At 41.7% G+C, this 17,948-nt stretch overlaps 1 protein-coding gene across 7 annotated transcripts; it reads right to left on the bottom strand.

The window, feature by feature from the left end:
• Nucleotides 1–124: 124 nt before the first annotated feature.
• Nucleotides 125–17,539, bottom strand: wipf1b (WAS/WASL interacting protein family, member 1b). Of its 7 annotated transcripts, XM_054799202.1 has the most exons (12): nt 15,868–16,019; nt 15,356–15,521; nt 15,151–15,271; nt 8,198–8,277; nt 4,389–4,491; nt 4,179–4,302; nt 3,945–4,094; nt 3,182–3,881; nt 2,732–2,832; nt 2,417–2,644; nt 2,194–2,307; nt 125–1,332 (listed from the first exon to the last, which is right to left on the bottom strand). In XM_054799202.1, the coding sequence occupies exons 5-12, from the start codon at nt 4,446–4,448 to the stop codon at nt 1,280–1,282; spliced, it is 1,530 nt and encodes a 509-aa protein (XP_054655177.1). In that variant the 5' UTR covers nt 4,449–4,491; nt 8,198–8,277; nt 15,151–15,271; nt 15,356–15,521; nt 15,868–16,019; the 3' UTR covers nt 125–1,279. The 7 variants fall into 7 exon arrangements, with proteins under 7 accessions (XP_054655177.1, XP_054655176.1, XP_054655175.1 ...); XM_054799201.1 differs by lacking the exon at nt 15,868–16,019 and adding an exon at nt 17,026–17,539 and having other exon boundaries at nt 15,151–15,521; XM_054799200.1 differs by having other exon boundaries at nt 15,151–15,521.
• Nucleotides 17,540–17,948: the final 409 nt, after the last annotated feature.

Below are 17,948 nucleotides of genomic sequence, written 5' to 3'. Positions count from 1 at the left end.
ACGTAAGGCGTGGTAATGGGCGGCGACATCATGTGACAGCCATCTGACGTTTGTGAATGGTGGTTTGAAGTGAGCACTATAAGAGTTTGTTTTCCATACATATCAGCCAAAGTGGAGCACAAACTTGTCAAATAATTTTATTTTTCTGATGTCACTTTGTTTGCTTTACTTTGATTGTCTTAGAAAACAACGTCTGACCCACTGGTATTATTAACACATGTATACAAAATAGCAAAAAAAAACCAACATAATACTGCACAGTTAATACTGCACAAACCATTTTTAAGACTTGAAACCATACAGACACACGTACACCCTTCATGTTACAACAAGGCGTTTGTTACTAACAAACCAGCAAAAACAAGTATCAGTGCTGTTGCAGCAGTGTGCAATTACTAACATCCATGCATTCATCCGACACATGGACATGAATTAAAGGTGTGCTCTCCTCTCATTACATGAGACAATCAAATGAAAAGTACCATTCAGTGGTGCCAACAGAAACACACACAAGTAAACATACTGTGAAGGCACACACTAGCTGGCTTTGGTTAATTCAACATTGCATTCCCCCGATGCAGCAATAGTAGGGCCACCTTTAATTGTCTTTTATGACACTTTTATGCACAATATACTCAATTTGACATATGACCCCTGCTTTACGAGCAAATCTTACATATATTATTTTATTTAAGGCACAAAGGGCATCCCTGGCGATCTCCTTCGACGTGTTAAAGCAGCCTGGTATCACAATAGAAAAGGCACAATATGAACAAAGAACAGGGTTCTCCTACTTTTGACATTTGAACCCTTAAAAGGACAAAACAAATCCCCTGAGGAAGCGGATTGACTGCATGTGTGTCACAACTAACTCAACTCCTAGTAACTAACTCAATATAGACACTGATTGGTTTTGTGTTAACTAATGGCTTCATATATACTGTGTGTAATATACTGTGTGTGTGTGTGTGTGTGTGTGTGTGTGTATATATATATATATATATATATATATATATATATATATATATATATATATATATATATATATATATATATATATATATAAATATATATATATATATATATATATAAAATTAGGCAAGCATGAGGTGAAATCCTGTGATAGTAGAGAGTGGAACATTTTTCAGATTTGTGGATAAAACCCTTCCAAACCGATTTGAGAAAACATTTTCCCTAGCTCGTTTTTTTCCTCTTAACACTGTTGTCGTCTGTCCTCCAGGTCCACTTTGCATATTTTTTTGCATTTTGCCCCTCTTCTTCACCTGGGTATAGGAGGAAGAGGAGGAGCGCCTCTTTCCTTTCTACCCGAACCTGCAAAAAAATGAAATAAAAACAGGTTTAACAAACTGAACTACTACTTTGGTTTGGGTTTAGCGTCTCCAGCGGTCCAACACAACTGCTTCTCCTTCTGTTGCTCAGCAAAACAATTTACTTTATTTTCTTTTACTTCAATGAAGCACTTTAAATTGTCAAAATTATTTGGGTCACACTGAAAAAAAATTATATACAGTCTTAATCATACAAGTAAAAAGTCAACGTTATGAAAACAAGAAGGTATATAACAACAATAACAATAATAATCATAATAATAATACGGTTATATAATAATTTTAGAACTAGCTAGACCAGGGCTCTCCAAAGTGCGGCCTGGGTGCCATTTTCGAATTTTGAATGTATTAATAAGATATATTATTAAGTATTACAATGGCTCACCGCCTATTCAGGATTTAGAATTTGCAGCCGTGCATATTTGTGGATTTGTTATTTTTAAAAAATAATTTCCCTGTAATAAAATAAAACCCCTGTGAATAGAGGGAACCTACTATACACTAATAACTGTTTGCTCTGTCCTCTATAACACAAAGCTAAGATGTGGATAACAGTCTGGCCTATACTGACCTACTGTATATTGGATTGGTTTTAGCATCTTTAGTGCACAAAATGTATCAAAAGTGGTGACCCTGGACCCTTAATTTTTCTGTATGCGGCCTTCAAAAACTGGGACACCTGTGTGCTAGACAAACAAAGAACTTTGTTGAAGTAAGATTACAACTTTTCTCTAAAATACAAACTACACTTCATTGTCATATGGTTTTCTTTTCAGTGTGACCTTTTTTTCTACCAGTAGGTGGCACTGTGTGAACGTGAAGATGCATGCAGATGCTGGCTGACCTCTGCCATCCATCTTGCTGATCTTGCTGGGGTAGGTCTTGTGGAAGGGCTGGTAGGGCTCAGGGGGCGGCAGGTCTGACACCGGGTGGAAAGTGAAGCGAACCTCCCAATCATCTGGGAAAAAAGAGCGAGTGTGGCATCAGTGGATCAGATATCCCAATATCTGTGTGCTAATTCCCTATTGTCCAATTATTAGCAAATTAATCCAGTGTGCAGCACTCACCATGCATCTGGTTGTGGTGGGAGTTTTGGAAGCCGTTGCCCATGAGCGGCGGTGGCGGAGGAGGTGCCCCTCCGGCCCCAGGTCTATCCGGAGGCAGAGGGGGTCTACTACCGGGGCCGCCACGAGGAGAATCCGACCCCGGCCGTCCAATAGGAGAATGCCCCGGCGATGACCTCACGCTGCCACCGCCCACATTACGGCCTGTAGGGGGTGGTGGAGGAAGAGGCCCTGTGGAGGCGAAAGTAAATGGACACTATAGCGATAATGATATTAACTTATGTATTTACTTCAGTGTGTTATAGTGACGATGCAAACCTGTTCGTGTTGAACTTTGGTTTCTTCCAAAGGCTGGCGGCCTCTCGTTGGGCGGGGGAGGGAGGGGTCCTGTGCGAACATGTGGTGAAGAGCCGAAACTGCTGGTGATAGGACAACATCATAAACTAATGTTTACAAGTAACATGATGCTAACATTCCTACATGTGACATATATAGTAGGTACAAATACACTATATGAACGATAGCGCAATACTGTTGACCACTTAGAAAATAGAAGGTAATACATGTAATAAAACATTTTATTAAAACATTTTCTGATTATCTAAATCGGGGTGGTGCACATTATGTCGATCGCACGTTACCCACATCATAAACTTACGTCCATTAGTAGACATCATATGACAAATAAGACGCACGGCAACAAAAAATGAGCTGCAAATGACCACTGGGCCGGACTTTGGATGCCACTGTCTTATTTCAAAGTAGTACCTGTTGAGTGAGGTGTTTCTTTGGGGTAGTCGAGGCGTGCTGTGGTCGTCCCCCACGGCTGGTGTGGGTGGCAAAGGAGGAGGTCCGGGTCGCCCGGGCGGAAGAGGCGGTGCTCCCCCAAAAGAGCGAGAGGAAACAGACGAGGGAGGTTTGCAGTTGATGGCGGGAGGAGGCGGAGGGGGCAGGTCACGAGGCATGGACGGCCGGTGAGCCCCAACTGGAGCCGGCGGCGGAGGAGGTCGGTCATCAGGAAGCGGGGGCCGGCTCCCTGGAGCTGGTGGTAAAGGTGGTCTGCTGCTGTTTGAGGATGGCGGGCCAGGTGGCGTGGAGAAGCCGGGCCTCGGCACCCCTGGCGGCTGAGGGAGAGGACCGTGCCGCCCTGGGGGAAGACTGGGAGGTGTTGGCCCAGATGCAGGGCTGGATCTGGGTCCCGCAGGGAGGGAAGGTGGTGATGGGCCCCCACGGGGGCTGAAGTTCTGGTTGGGTCGAGGCGTGTTGGGTATGGGTGGGGGACCTCCTTGAGTGTCTTGCCTTGATGAGAGATTTGCACGGTTCTTGGGAAGGTCAGGAACACCGCCGCGGATCACTGAAGACGCTCCTGGGAATTTCGGAGGACCACTGGAGATCCCACCGCTGCTGAAGGGGGTGGGGCCGCTGTAGCGACTTGGGGTGAGAGCCGGTCCTCTGGGGGGTCCCGAGTCTGGAGGAGAGAATGTAAAATTAACTCTGATGTTACTGTTTTCATGATTTGTGTTACTTTTACCACTGGAGTCTCTGTTGGCTGCAGAGCGCAGTTTTGGCATCCCTCCTACAAAGAGGCCTCCTAAACCACCAGGAGCTCCACCACCAAAGCCTCCACCCCCTCCTCCTCCTCCACCTCCTCCTCCACCTCCTCCTCCTCCTCCTTTGGGCTCTGAGACACAAACAAGAAATTAGTTATGCTTCATTTTCATCTTGACATTTCTGCTAGCCTGTGCGGAGAATAGGAGTGTCTTACTGTCCAGTATTGGTCCACTGCGGTCATTGGTGACAGCCTTCTTAAGTTTGGTGCCTTTACAAATGTCTGACAACAGAGCATTCCTTCCTTTCTGTTCTCCACGGCTCGGCTTCTCTGTGTTAGCCTAAAACAGCGACACACACACACACATTAATGTATAGTACAAGAAACCTTGCTCTTATATGATAAGTGTCCTGTTGAATGACTTACAATGGCAAAGGTGGGAGGCGGGGGTGCCCCAGGGGGAGGAGGTGGAGGCGGAACTGGCATCTTCCTTGCTCCACTTTACACTGTCTGCACTGGATGCCGCACCCTGGTGGACAAAGAATGGACACAACACGAATTGGTTGGGTGTCTTTTTGTTATGTTGCTAAACACAAAGTAGGAGGGTACACAAGGGGCGGAGCTAGACGCAATGCAGTCCACTGATTGGGCGACAGAGAATTGGTACCAAATATTTTCTCTTCGCCTTCCATAGATAAATGCTTTTAAAGCGTCGGGTGTAATCCAATCCTTTAGCAAGGTGTAGCAACTTGATAAAAATAAAGAAAAAAAAGTTTTTAAACCTGACAGGCCTACTTCAACTATGTTAACCATGAATTAATTTTGAATGCAGTCTGGGATCACAATCACTGGATTATTGTGTTGCTTCTTCTAATGTTTAAAGTTTTGTTGTTTTGTTTTATTTTTTTTCCTGAACAAAAAACACTTTTTCCAATTTCCACAAATGTTTGTTGAGGGGTGTGGCAAGGCCAACAGGATCCAGAATTGTGATAGTTCAGATTCTAGAAGGTCCAGCAGTTGTTTGGCCGCTGTCAACCACTTAGTAGTGCACACTTATGCCACCTACAGGACTGGAGTGGAACATCATCCATTGCACATTTTTCTTATGTTTCTCTTAAGCTAGCTGCTAAGCTCCCACCATTTATTGCTCACTTTCTATGCTCTATTAGGTGGTTTTGGACTTCAACGAGTATATAATTCCCGTGCCGTCAGACTGTATTGAATTGATTATAAAACAGATGCAGTGCTAAATGTAAAGCTGCATTCCACACGCTTCGGTGCCTGCTCATTTTGTTCCCCCATTGTCATAGCAACAGACGTGTTGTCATCTGGAGAACCTTGCAAGCACCTTTGACAGATTTAACAGCAATCTGAACAATAACCGCGCCCGAAAAACTGTCACCATATTAATAGTGACTTCCTGTATGCTGCTGATAAACAGGAAGTGCAGTTTAGGGCAACAGTCATGTTGAGGCCTCTTTCGCTTTCTTTGCATGTAAATTCATCTTCTATCTAAGTGATCTCTTTTCCACATTTACACTCTGTTTTTTCCCACTACTTAGCCAGGTCGTTCCTCGACATTGTCGTCCTTGCTTGAACCATGACAGCTGATCATGTGACAGATGTCTAATGTTAAACTACGAGGGCTCACAGGGGACAAGACACCAAACTAAACTAACTGAGCATCTTGCAAATGCTTTGGACAGCTACATTCACCACTTTTAATCAGAGTGGATGCAGCAACTGGGCCGGTTTCCTGCAGCGGTGACGAAAGTGCACGTGTGAGGACATGCGGCAGGAAGTGGATGCTTGGTTTGACGCTCTCACAACGTCCCTCAATGAACAGACTGGATGTTAAAATGCACATTCCTATTACAGCTCTATGAGGCAAACTAACTATTCATGAACATTGAAAGCGGTCCGCTACCAAGCTCAACAATGCCAGTGTATATGTTAACGTCACATGATGCAAGCTGACATTAGTGCCCGTTGATGTCGCACACTGTGATCAGCTGTGGACACAGCGCAGCCATTGTGTGTGTGTGTGTGTGTGTGTGTGTGTGTGCGCGCATGTGTCCAGAGCAAATAACAAAAGGTCGAATTGTTTCCTTCTAACGTCTGCAGCGTGATCTGTGTCTCTCCACTGTCTTCACTTGTTGCCAAACTCCACCTGCTTTGAAGAATACTCTCCAGGTTAGCAGACATGACACCAACACTCAAACTGACTTAAAGCAGCACAAGGAAACATTTTTCCTTGAGGCTCCCCCTCTTGCTGTTATGTCTAATTTATTTGAATGTTTTTGTGGTGAATACACAAATGGTCACTGATAAATATGTACTCGTTACACAAAACCTAGGTTCAATACCTCGATGGTCGCTGCCTAGCTTATTAGATAAACCAGACTGCAACAAGTTGCTTACAAAATCTCCAGGTAGGAATGCCTTACAATCCTCAGGTATGATTAAAAAACACTCAGCTTGTAAAGATAATAGCAGCAAAAAGAATGGAAGCAAAGCAAAAAATGTCACTTTGTCCGAAATGTATCCTCAAATGTGTTGGCGGTGCAAGAAGTGTGCTGAGTGGCTAAGCTAACATCCTGTGCTGCATATGCATGACACACACACACACACACACACACACATTACCAGATGTGCTCTCTGCTTTTATTCAGCAGTGTAATTTGACCTCTCGCTGAATCCAACAGCAAAAAGATTTTTTTTTAATAACATTCCATTGATGAATGTGTGTAAAAGAAAGTCTTTAATTAATCCTAAAAGCATGGAGATTCCACTAATGCTTTTCCATTTTAGTTCCTCCCCAATAAGAGTAATTCAGTACTAATAGGAAGAAGATCAACTACAACAACAATCAACTACGCTACAACAACATAAGTGTGCACATTTTGACTTGAAGAACAAACCAAACAAAACACAATATGGTCATTGCCAAAATGTACATGTAAAAATCATTTTAATGATTGTGTTTAATATTTAAGTAGTGTGCAGCCACCTCTACAATATTGGTTAATTTTTCTGCATAATAATAATAATCCTCCATCCATCCATCCATTTTCTATGCCACATCTCCTCATTAGGGTCGCGGGGGCATGCTGGAGCCTATCCCAGCTGACTTCGGGAGACAGGTAGGGTACACCCTGGACTGGTCGCCAGCCAATCGCAAGACACATATAGACAAACAACCATTCACACTCACATTCATACCTATGGACAATTTAGAGCAGGGGTGTCAAACTCGTGCCATGGAGGGCCGAGACACTGCAGGTTTTCTTTCCAGCCAGTCACTAAAGCAGGTGATTTTAATGATCAACACCTTCAGTTTGAGGGAAGGAGCTCATCAATTAAATCACCTGCTGAAGAAACTGGTTGGAGAGAAAACCTGCAGCATCTCGGCCCTCCAGGGCACGAGTTTGACACATGTGATCTAGAGTCTCCAATTAACCTCACATGCATGTTTTTGGAATGTGGGAGGAAACCGGAGTACCCGGAGGGAGAATCGAACCCAGGTCTTCCCAATCTCCAGACTGTGACTGTGCGGCCAATATGCTAACCACTAGACCACAGTGTGGCAATAATAATAATACTAATAATATTTTAAATTATTTAATCGCTTAGGTTTTTTTGCTATGATTATGTATATTTATCTATATTATTTTCTATTTTTTATTATTAGGCTATCCATCTCACAGAGCTGCTAACCTTATTTTGCAGCACTCTACTGCGTGGCGTATTACAATTACAAGAAACGTCTAAGATTATATTTGATTCTACCTATTTCTATAATAATTATCATAACAATAATAGTAATGTCTGTTATTGACAGTGCACATCACATCCCAGATTTCAAAGTGCTTACAAAATCAAATATATATATAAATATATATTTTGGTGCGTGTCTCAGTGATCTGGCAGGCTTACACATACGCAATCAAATTATATCAAATTTGAACAACCATAACTGTTAAAATACATAACACAATCACATTATATCAAATTTGAACAACCAAAAGTGTTAAATTGCCCAATTTGTGGTTCGTATTTCGACAAAATATACTTAAACTGTGAATGTTTTGACCTCACCGAGGCGGCGGTGCGCTTCTAAACACATGAGTTCAAAATGTGCATTAAGGTCAAAGAAGATAGCATCTTTTAACCATAATCCGTCCATGACTCCGCCACAAGAGACGTCCATTTAAAGACAAATGAATTCTACTTACTCACTCTGCGTCCATAGAAGAATGTAGAAGCACCACCTCAGTTCCGTCCTCATAAAATGTGAGCAGCAGCAAACACGCAGCTAAAAAAAAAAAAGCAGAAGATGAGCGGTTGCTAGAATGTAAAAAAAAAAGAAAAAAAAAGACTAGAACTTCCTGTAAACTCTAACACAGCGAGCTTCACATGCGGCAAACGCCACTTCTTCTTTTTCCACTTCCCCAGCAGCACACTGACAGGCTCATTTCATCCTAACCATGCCCCTTCTTCTTAAAGCCATTCATATACAGTATGTGCAATGGTTGCCATCACCATATATGGTCAATGACATGTCCCGTTAAATTCAATAATTTGATGATTTAACATTTTCATGAATATTGTTGGAACCTGACCATAACTGGACACATGGGGACTGATGTTGGTCATAATAAAAAAACATCCTGGTGCCACAACCACATATTTATTTAGTCATATTATTTTGTGCAGGCGGCCAGTCCAGGGTGTACCCCGCCTCTCGCCCGAAAAGAGCTGAGATAGGCTCCAGCATACCCGCGACCTTAATGAGGACAAACGGAATAGAAAATGGACGGATGGATATTGTGCAGGTGAACCTAATGCATCTAGATGAGTGAATGAACTAAAACTGGTTCTAGCATATTCCGCAGAATCCCTGCCATGGAGGAGAGAAGGCTAGTGTAGCTTCACAGCGGCCACTTCCTGTTCTCTCAGCATCACACTTCCTGCTTTTTTTTTTTTTTTTTTTTGCATGTTATGTATCTGCGCTGAAGACACACACAAGCGGTGTGTGTTCTTTGGTCGTTCTTTAGGCTCCACTGAGGGGTATAAAACAAACCTGTTCGAGCTGGTGCACTGGTCTTCTAACAACAACTGGGGCCGATGCAGCGTGTAGGGGCCATTGCGAGAGGCTAATGCGGCGTACATAAATGATAAATCAGCACGGAGCCTGGTCTGAATAAACATCAAATGGGAATTTAGCTCCAAAGTCAAGAGGCTTTGCACTCAGGTTCTGCATTTGTGTTGCATGAAACTAAAGACACTATTATTATTATTGCTAGTAAAACACTTGGGGTGTCCACATTGTGTGTGTTTGTGTGTATGCGGGTGTCTCAATTTTCTAATAATTTGGTTTTCATCAAAAATGTTGTCTAGGTTTTCATACATGGCCTCTGTTTTCGTACAATATTGCACTTCAAGGGTCACTGACATGATTTTTCAAGTTTGCTTTAAATTTGTTCTATATTGTTTGTAATTATGTTCTACGTTGTTCGTTTTTGTGAAAGCGAACGTTAAATTAGTAAAAAATTCACATTTTTATAGATTTTTCAAGTTTCCTTTCTGAAGAGCTATGCTCTATTTTCCCCGACACGTATGACACGACAACACCTAATATTACAACTTCATTCTCATAAATTAACAACTTTATTCTCGTAATGTTACAACTTTCTTTCTCGTAAAATTTACAACTTTATTCTCAAAATCTCTCTTTTTTTTCCCAACGTGAACCTAATACTCTGTCGTAAAATGGATATGCATCATTTCCAATGGGAAAAAATGCCTTGGTTTTCGTACGTTTAGGTTTTCGGCTGACCTTTTGGAATGGATGATGAAAACCAAGGTTCTTCTGTATTGTTGTGTTTACCTTTATAGCTCACCTTAAAAACGTGTTCCTTTTTTTCAGTACAACCTCACGTGCAGATGCTTTGATGGATTGACGACGAACTTTTTTCCACCAATAGGAATGTAGTGTTACAAATGACGGCACAAAATCATCAACATTATTGAACATAATTGATCAATACTGATCATAAATCTGGTTTCACTTCACCAATTGTTATCATTTGAAGCATCATAGGCAGTCTGCACTTTCACGGCAAGTTCAAAGGGAGCGTCTCTGTCGTCATCTTACGCCACCTGTGCAGATACGAGGTTGTGGACTCCTGAGAGTTAAAGATGCTAAAACTAGCACTCCGACACAAGCAGTCCATTCCAGACTCTGCTCCCGCACTTACACCCAGCAGCACCTGAATAGAGCCATCGAATAGAGCCAACGAAAGCATGTGCTAACATGCTAACAACGGAACTGGAGCAATGTCGGAGTCCAAAAAAAGACGACGCAGGCAGGTGCGAAGATCCGGGGAAGTTCAAAACAACCAACCCCATCACACTTCCGAAGCAGCGCCACAAAAAACAGCATGAGCATCCTCCGAAGACCACGGCGAGGAAAAACAAACCACTGGCCCAGCAAACAACCAGCATCGTCCAAAACATCCACAGAGTGAGTTTTTAAGCACACCTACTGCTGCTGACTATTGTTCCACTATTGTTCAAAAAGTATCAATTAATCAAGGCTAACATTCTGCACTATAATATGATATCGATACAATGTGAAAACAATGACATCGGTATTGCCCGATAATGGTAGCGTATCAAAAGTGAAAAGGTTGTATTGGGACACTCCTAGCTAAAACCAATCCAAAATAGGTCAAGAACTGCTAAGATAGCTGAACAAAACATTTTAGCTTTGGTTCCAGGTGACAAAGCAAATTAGCGTAGTATGTAATAATCCATGGCATAACCTCATTCAATACCAAAGACTTTTTATAAACGCAAACCCCCCATCCCAACAACGTATTTATGCGTCTTTTACGGGGGGTTTTTGTACGAGAGGCAAAAAGAGGTGATGACGCAACTCGCTACTAATGCATTTTCACTTCAGAGCACTTTTAAGTCATAAAAACAGCTAAAGGTGGCAGTAGTGCATTTGATAAGCGCTTGGCAGGGATCGTGTGAATGGAAGAATCACACATGACAGGAAGGAGGATGTGAGAGAGCGTGCAGGAGTGTAACGTGCAGACGGTTACACAATGCAGGGAAATTTTAATGCATGCACACACGCGTGCACACACATGGTTCAGTTCCAAATGTGAACACTGTAAATAGTTCATGGTGTTATATTTGTAAATAAATGTTCATGTAAAACAACATGTTTACATATTTGTGTCAAAGTGAAAGTTATGCTTGAAATGTATCAGAAAAAGCTGGTTTTCTCCCTTTTCTAGTCGGGAACTGATATTTCCCTATAACTCACCTATGTTCTATTGCTGATTGCTAAAGAACGGAAAAAGGTAGAAGCAAACTTTTTTTTTGATGAAATCTTTCTAATCTTTCTTTTGGTAGGTTCCATGTTTATATAGCCATAGAACACAATATTCTGTGTGCCTTGAAAAATCAGTCAAAATCGTCTAAAATGGCCAGTACTGAAAAGGTTGTCTTTAGAAAAATGGCTGGGATTAAATGAGTTAATAATTGATTAATTTTATTTTTACAATACACCAAAGGCCAATAAAAAAAATAGCTGGTGGCCAAAAACGGCCCGCGGTCCGCACGGTCCGGACACCACTGTTAACATTTTTATCACAGTGCACATGGAAACACACAACATTAGTGACACATCAGAACAGTTCCATGCAAACACACCACCGCAGCTATTATCGTAATAAAAAGAGCCTGCAAGCCTGTGGTTGTACATGCAGAGGTGTCATTTTTATGTCCACTAGTTTCAGTTTCTTGGGGCGGGGGATTCCGTCATGATTTCTCCTCATCAGCAACTCTGCAGCCCTGACTAACTACATTATTGACGAATATCATGATCTCACTAAATACAGAGTGAGTTATCACCACACTTTCCCCTCTCACTGGTACTCTCCTGAGGTAGCATTATTACCAAAAAAAAGGCCAAAGAACAATTATAACATTAGGTTTTGTTTAACTTTCAAAGCATGTTGTCCAGAAAATGTCTGCGGAACTCCAAATTCTACCACTTTCGGAGCGTCTGCTTTAAGACGTTCCACTCTAGCTTTATATTGTGTAGACAGAACAGCACATTTTCCAAACATTCATTCGATCAGATGCTTTCCGTGGATGCTGACATCAGCATTTCCCCAGGCCCCAGAAGGCAGACAAGGCTGGTGCAAAGACGGCAAAGTGAGATAGATTCATGCTTGAAATATTGATGCGCTACTTGCGGCTGCACCGGACACGAATGCAGGAATCATTTCAAGCATGGAAGAAGACAGAAACAAAAAACACGTTTCCGTAGGAATGTTGGCGCTTAACATGCTTGACCGCTTCTTGGACATTCCTCGCGTGGAATGCATCATAGCGTTGCGTCACATGATCTTTCTCCAGATGCATCACAAGCACAATGTGAGTCACACTGATACACCCCGATTCTTTTACCTTCGGAGAACATCATAAAGAGAAGACCATAAACACTTAAACATGTAAATAAACATAAACATGTAAATCTTCAGCCACTATTAGGTTTACTTTCCCGTCTTTTGTTTCTTTCTAGTGTCATTTCATGCTTAGATGTCCCCTTTCATTCAAAAAATGGCTTTTTAAAGATGATTTATTTATTTGAACTGTTGCAATCCCACACGTGTCCTAGACAACTTATTACGGCAAACAAAACAGCGCTTTATGACGCAACACGTCACGCTGTCATGACTCCACAACCCTATAGCATACAACTGTATGATAAAGTAATGTGTGTCCCTTGAGCTTATGGAGTTTATGAGCACTTTAATCTGAGAAAAATATACCATCTCCCTCACTTGTTTGCTCCACTGATGGGAGAAGAGGCGCTCAAATGCTTGCTTTTGGAGTTCCATGAAGTAACCCTTCCTCGTGAACATGATACCCCCTCTGACCGCGTGTCCTCCTGTCGCACTCCCAAGTGTTCCGTTTTATGTGATTTAAGGCATCTGTTACGTTGGACAAGTGCAGAGTTACAGTGTATATGTAAAAAGTAAATAAAAGTGCACAGTAGCGCTTTTTAGAGAGACACACACTTTGTCGGTGACGGGTGTGGACAAACACAGCCCATTAGCATTAAAGCTGCAAACTCACAAACGACATGTTCCCAGTAGGACTTACCAAAACAATCAATACAAATTCCAGCATCAAGGCTAAACCCTGGACAACAAGCATCCAATACACTATTGCGGCACGTCTGACACTTTAAAATTGTTGAAAAATACTATAACGTGACATTTATAAAGATATGAACAAATAAAAAAATCCACTTGAACTCAAAATTTGGCTGTAGTGTGACTAATTTCCGGCCAAACTGTACTGTATATATTCTCTCTTCAGTCTCCTCGTGTGAAGCATGTGACACTGGAATATCTCTAAATAAATCACCATATCTGTGCATGCAACACTGCAACAACTGAGTCATGTGTTGTTGATGTCACCAGCCAAAAAGATAGAAAAAAAAATTGCGGGCATTTATTAACTTTGGCTTTTTTTCCCTTTCAGAGCCGCAAGCCAAAGCAGTTTGCTCCACAGTCACTGGAAAGCAACAAGCAGCTCTATGAGAAGGTCAGACTGAATCAATCCAGAGCTGATTCGGTCCAAAAAGGCAACCGGTGGCTACTTCAGTGAGGAATTCCTGGAACTCAAAAGTTGCGATGACCTCAAACCAGTTGTGTCACAAACTCACGGATGACAAGACACAGAGAAGCTACGCTCTGCACAAATACCACAAACCCTGCTGCTTTTCACGCTTTGTTGAAAGACATGATGGATGCTCTGGCAGCATCCAGAGACTTGTAAATAGCTGTGTGTGCGTATTGCACATGTGCTCCTCCGTAATGTTCATCAACAGAAGTTGCACCAAAACAACAAATGAACAGGAACAGGAACAGCAAATATCTGATCAACACTCACCAGCCAAATCAATTAATTAAATGGCTGCCCTTAGTCGTCCTTCATTATTCATTTGATGAACAACAAAGAATTAAAATGATTATTCATTTAGCAAGACATATTAGACAACTGTATGCTTCCAAATTTGTGGAACACTATGGGCTTTACCCTTTTCTGTTCCCAGTGCACCAATCAAGGCCCACAAAGGCATGCTTGGTGGAGTTTGGTGTGGAAGAATTACAGCAGGTCACACCTCTGCCCTCACAAATGGACAAAAACAATTTCACAGGCACACTCCAAAGTCTTCGCAGACAAGGGGAAGCTGTTATAAACCAGAGATGCCACAAACTCAACTAATAATCCAGCATTTATTGGTCTGTGCCTTTCACACACAGCAACGCAAAATGCTTCAACTTCAAAGCTTCCCGAAATTCCCTGTCACAACTTTGATACTACATCTGAAGGAGGAAAATAGCCAGGTTGACTCAATAGAAAGAATTTGATTGACAGCATGAAAGGCCCAGGGGTCATAACAGAGGCAGGACAGCTGCTGTGTAAAAGGGAAAGCCTGGATCAAGTTGCTGTGTGAAAGCGCACAGTTCCTGCAATATGTGGTTCTGCGTGAAAGGCATACACAAATAAATACAGTACATGCCAGGTTAGACGTCTTTTTTGTGTGAGGAGTCTGTGCCATTTTTTCCCCACCCTGTTGTGCTGAACTGACCATATTTTCTAGGTTCTGTGTAAAAGGAAAAGGCAAATATATACTGGATCTTCTGTTAGGGCTCTAAAGCAGCAATTTTGCATGAGATTGCTACATACATGTACAGTAATCTTATGTGGCGGCTGCAAAAGCATACCTTTACAGTATACCAAGATAGATTTAGCAGTAGCAGACCACTTGACTTGGAATTAAATGCATCAGTCATCATCTAAACTCCTCTATTCCTCTCCTGGAGAAGCTCTGTGTTTACAGAACTGGCCTGGCTAAAAGAGTGAGTGCAGTGTCTGTTCCGCTAAACAGGATGCACATAGACTCACTTAATGATGCGGATCATTCCACCATCTGAGATCAATATGCATGCAGCAGTCCTTATGCTAAGGCCTGTGACAATAACAAAGACCGCATGTGAAAACACTGCAGCCTCTTTTCCTCCAGTTTTAGCGAGAAAACGCGTCATTTTTTACAAGAAATGGCGAAATGGAAAAAAAAAGGCAGACCAACCTGGGCCTGCAGCCAACAACAACGCCTCGCTGAGCGTCCAGCAGCAGAACTTCTTTGGAGTGCGGAGTAAACAATCCCTGCTGCAACGATTGCCAGGAGGAGGAAGATGACAGCTCTTCATCTAGAGCGACAACTTCCTTCCCTCAGTCCTCGGTGGCGCCGACAGAGCAACGACACTCGTTAAAATAGTGTTTGCGGTACTCACCACAGCATGCGTGGAGCACTGTGCGCGGCCCAGTAATCGTCCACGGAGCGTCAAACTGTATGATGAAGCGGCTTGTGTGGGTCTGCGCATGCAGTCAATGGTCAAATCTGCAGAGGGGCGGGGCCAGAATATCCTCTTTCCTCCTCCCCTGCATGCACACTGGTTGCTTTTGAAGAGAATGTTTCTTTTTAGTACACGTACAATGCAATTTTGTAGCATTAAAAAAGTACTTTTATGGGTAATGTACAAGAATACCCAAAAAATTAAAACAAGCTCTACAAAACCTGCATTTAAATTCACCAAATAATTTAATAATAAAGCAAAGTCAAAAAAGCTCTACAAAACCTGCATTTAAATTCACCAAATAATTTAATAATAAAGCAAAGTCAAAACAAAGAAAGAAAATTGCACAGCCGATCATCGCAGTCACAATGGACATACAGTATGTGCCCTAGTGGCAGTGAGGTGCATAGGAATGACAAATGTTTTAATCCAGGGGTCTCAAACTCAACTCAAGGGGTGATGCTGGCGGTGCAGTCAGGGTGAGGCTTGGCCACATCATGCATTGAGTCAGGAATTACGTTTTAACCAAACGACTAACTTGCAGCAGGTCATTACTCGACTCACGGTGTCATGGAAGAAAAAAAACGCTGTAACCATCACACAGCAGTTTAACACACAATAACACATACACAGGCAACTACTACTACTAGTAGAGGATAACAATTAACTATGTTACCTCTAAACACGTGATTTTAGCCACTTTTTACAAAAACAAGTACCGCAAAGCATGCTAGGAAGCCGGAAGCACTCCCAGCAACAGGAATGATTCTTGTATTTTGCTATGTCTACTTGGAAAATAGCTTTAGCTACACCCGATCTAAGATTAATATATTGTGCACATTTGCCACTTTAAATGTAAATTTAAAAATACAAATTACTGCAAAGCTGAGTAAAAAAACAAAAAACAAAAAACACCTATCTCCAGGCACAGAATCAGCACTTTTAATTTGGTTGAAATGCGGGAGCCATTTTTCTATTTTACTTTTCTTTATTAAACACGTTAAAACCAATCTAATGTAGGTCAAGATGTGCATTGGCGGAGCCAGAAATTTTTCATTGGGGTGGCCAGGGTGAGACCATTACTCACATAGGGGTGGCAATTAGTTGATGCCTGAAATGTCTAGATGGCCAGTGGGGTGGCCAAGGCCACCACTTAGCTCCGCCCGCCAAAGATGTGTAAAGCATTTGAGTATATTTAAAAAAAGAACGTGCCAGTTTTATAGTTGTCACATTGTGATGGGAATTTTGGCTCACTTAAAAGAAGCACATTGTTACAGCTCGGCACCTAAAAAGAGTTGACTCTTGATTTGTTACCAAATTACGTGTTTTTAAATGATATGAAATGATTACCATTCATATGACTGTGTTTACATGCACAACATGGAACAAGAAAGGTTACACAAGACAAGTTCAATCTGTTATTTGTAAATTTTCTGAAATTCACAATGAAACACAACATCAACAAAACATGAGATAACAAATCAATCTGCACTCAAATAAAACACAAAGCAGAATCCAGGAATCAGTTTTTGCTAGTCTTATAGTTAAGATTGGCATTCAGAAGCACGCACCTTAGCTTTTTGTTTCCTGTTGCTCATTTTCCTCACCTTTTCAGTTAACTCCACTTAATTCTGTAGCAGCTTTCTTTCACTCGCTGTCATCTCCCTCCATCTTCTCTGTGTGCTCACGACTGTGATGTGTGCGTAACCCCTTTCCCCTGCTTCTGCTGAGTGTCGACACATACGGCACCATACATTTCGCCCAATCACGTGCGTCTTTAACAGAAAGCCAGAAAAAAATGACAGCTCACTTCAAAGAGCCACCTTCAGTCTTTACTTCAAAGAGCCGGCTCTAAGACTTTGTCAAATACTTAACAGAATGAGCGGGATTTCTTGAAACATTGACCATCTCAAATCACCAGTGCTTTCAATGCTGGCTGATCCATTTGCTCCTTACTGCTATTGGCCGACAACAGTGCCAATAGGAGTTGTTCAAAGTGCGGCCATTGACCCATTGGTATTTATTGGCCCTCGGCACATTGTAAAAATTAAATATAACAAAACTAAAAACAACAGTAAAAATGGACAAAAGACCAGTAAATTGACAATAATAAATAAAAAATATTAGGGCAATAATATATTAAGAGGAAAAAAATTGCATAAAGTTGAAATATTAAAGACTATAATATATATTAGCAAGAGAGAAACAAACAAAACAAAGAATAAAGTTGCAATTTTGGGAAAATATATATGATTATATAATATATATTATTACAATAATAAGGTCAAAATATTATGAGAATAAAGACATATTACAAGAAAAATGGTACAAGAATAACTCAAAACTGAGATGCAGGCTGTTTTTTTAAGTATACATCTTCGCATATCTACAACGACCGGTTAACAAAAAAAAGTAAAAGTGGCACGGCCCTCAACAGAAAACGTTTGGACACGTCCGGGCTACCACATTGGTTCTGTTGCTGTGTTGTGAGCATGCTCATTAACAAATGACCCTGTGGTCTAAAGAGAGC

This window comes from Dunckerocampus dactyliophorus, chromosome 14 (assembly GCF_027744805.1).
Source record: "Dunckerocampus dactyliophorus isolate RoL2022-P2 chromosome 14, RoL_Ddac_1.1, whole genome shotgun sequence".
NCBI lineage: Eukaryota > Metazoa > Chordata > Actinopteri > Syngnathiformes > Syngnathidae > Dunckerocampus > Dunckerocampus dactyliophorus.
This window is presented reverse-complemented; position numbering and strand designations above follow the sequence as displayed.

What these genes read in the sequence shown, in the direction of transcription:
- wipf1b (XM_054799201.1), bottom strand. Translation starts at nt 4,448, where the DNA reads ATGCCAGTTCCGCCTCCACCTCCTCCCCCTGGGGCACCCCCGCCTCCC. An exon ending in AGAAACACCTCACTCAACAG is followed by an intron (nt 2,833 to 3,181) that starts GTACTACTTTGA and finishes TCCTATCACCAG; the next exon opens with CAGTTTCGGCTCTTCACCAC. An exon ending in CCAAAGTTCAACACGAACAG is followed by an intron (nt 2,645 to 2,731) that starts GTTTGCATCGTC and finishes TCGCCTCCACAG; the next exon opens with GGCCTCTTCCTCCACCACCC.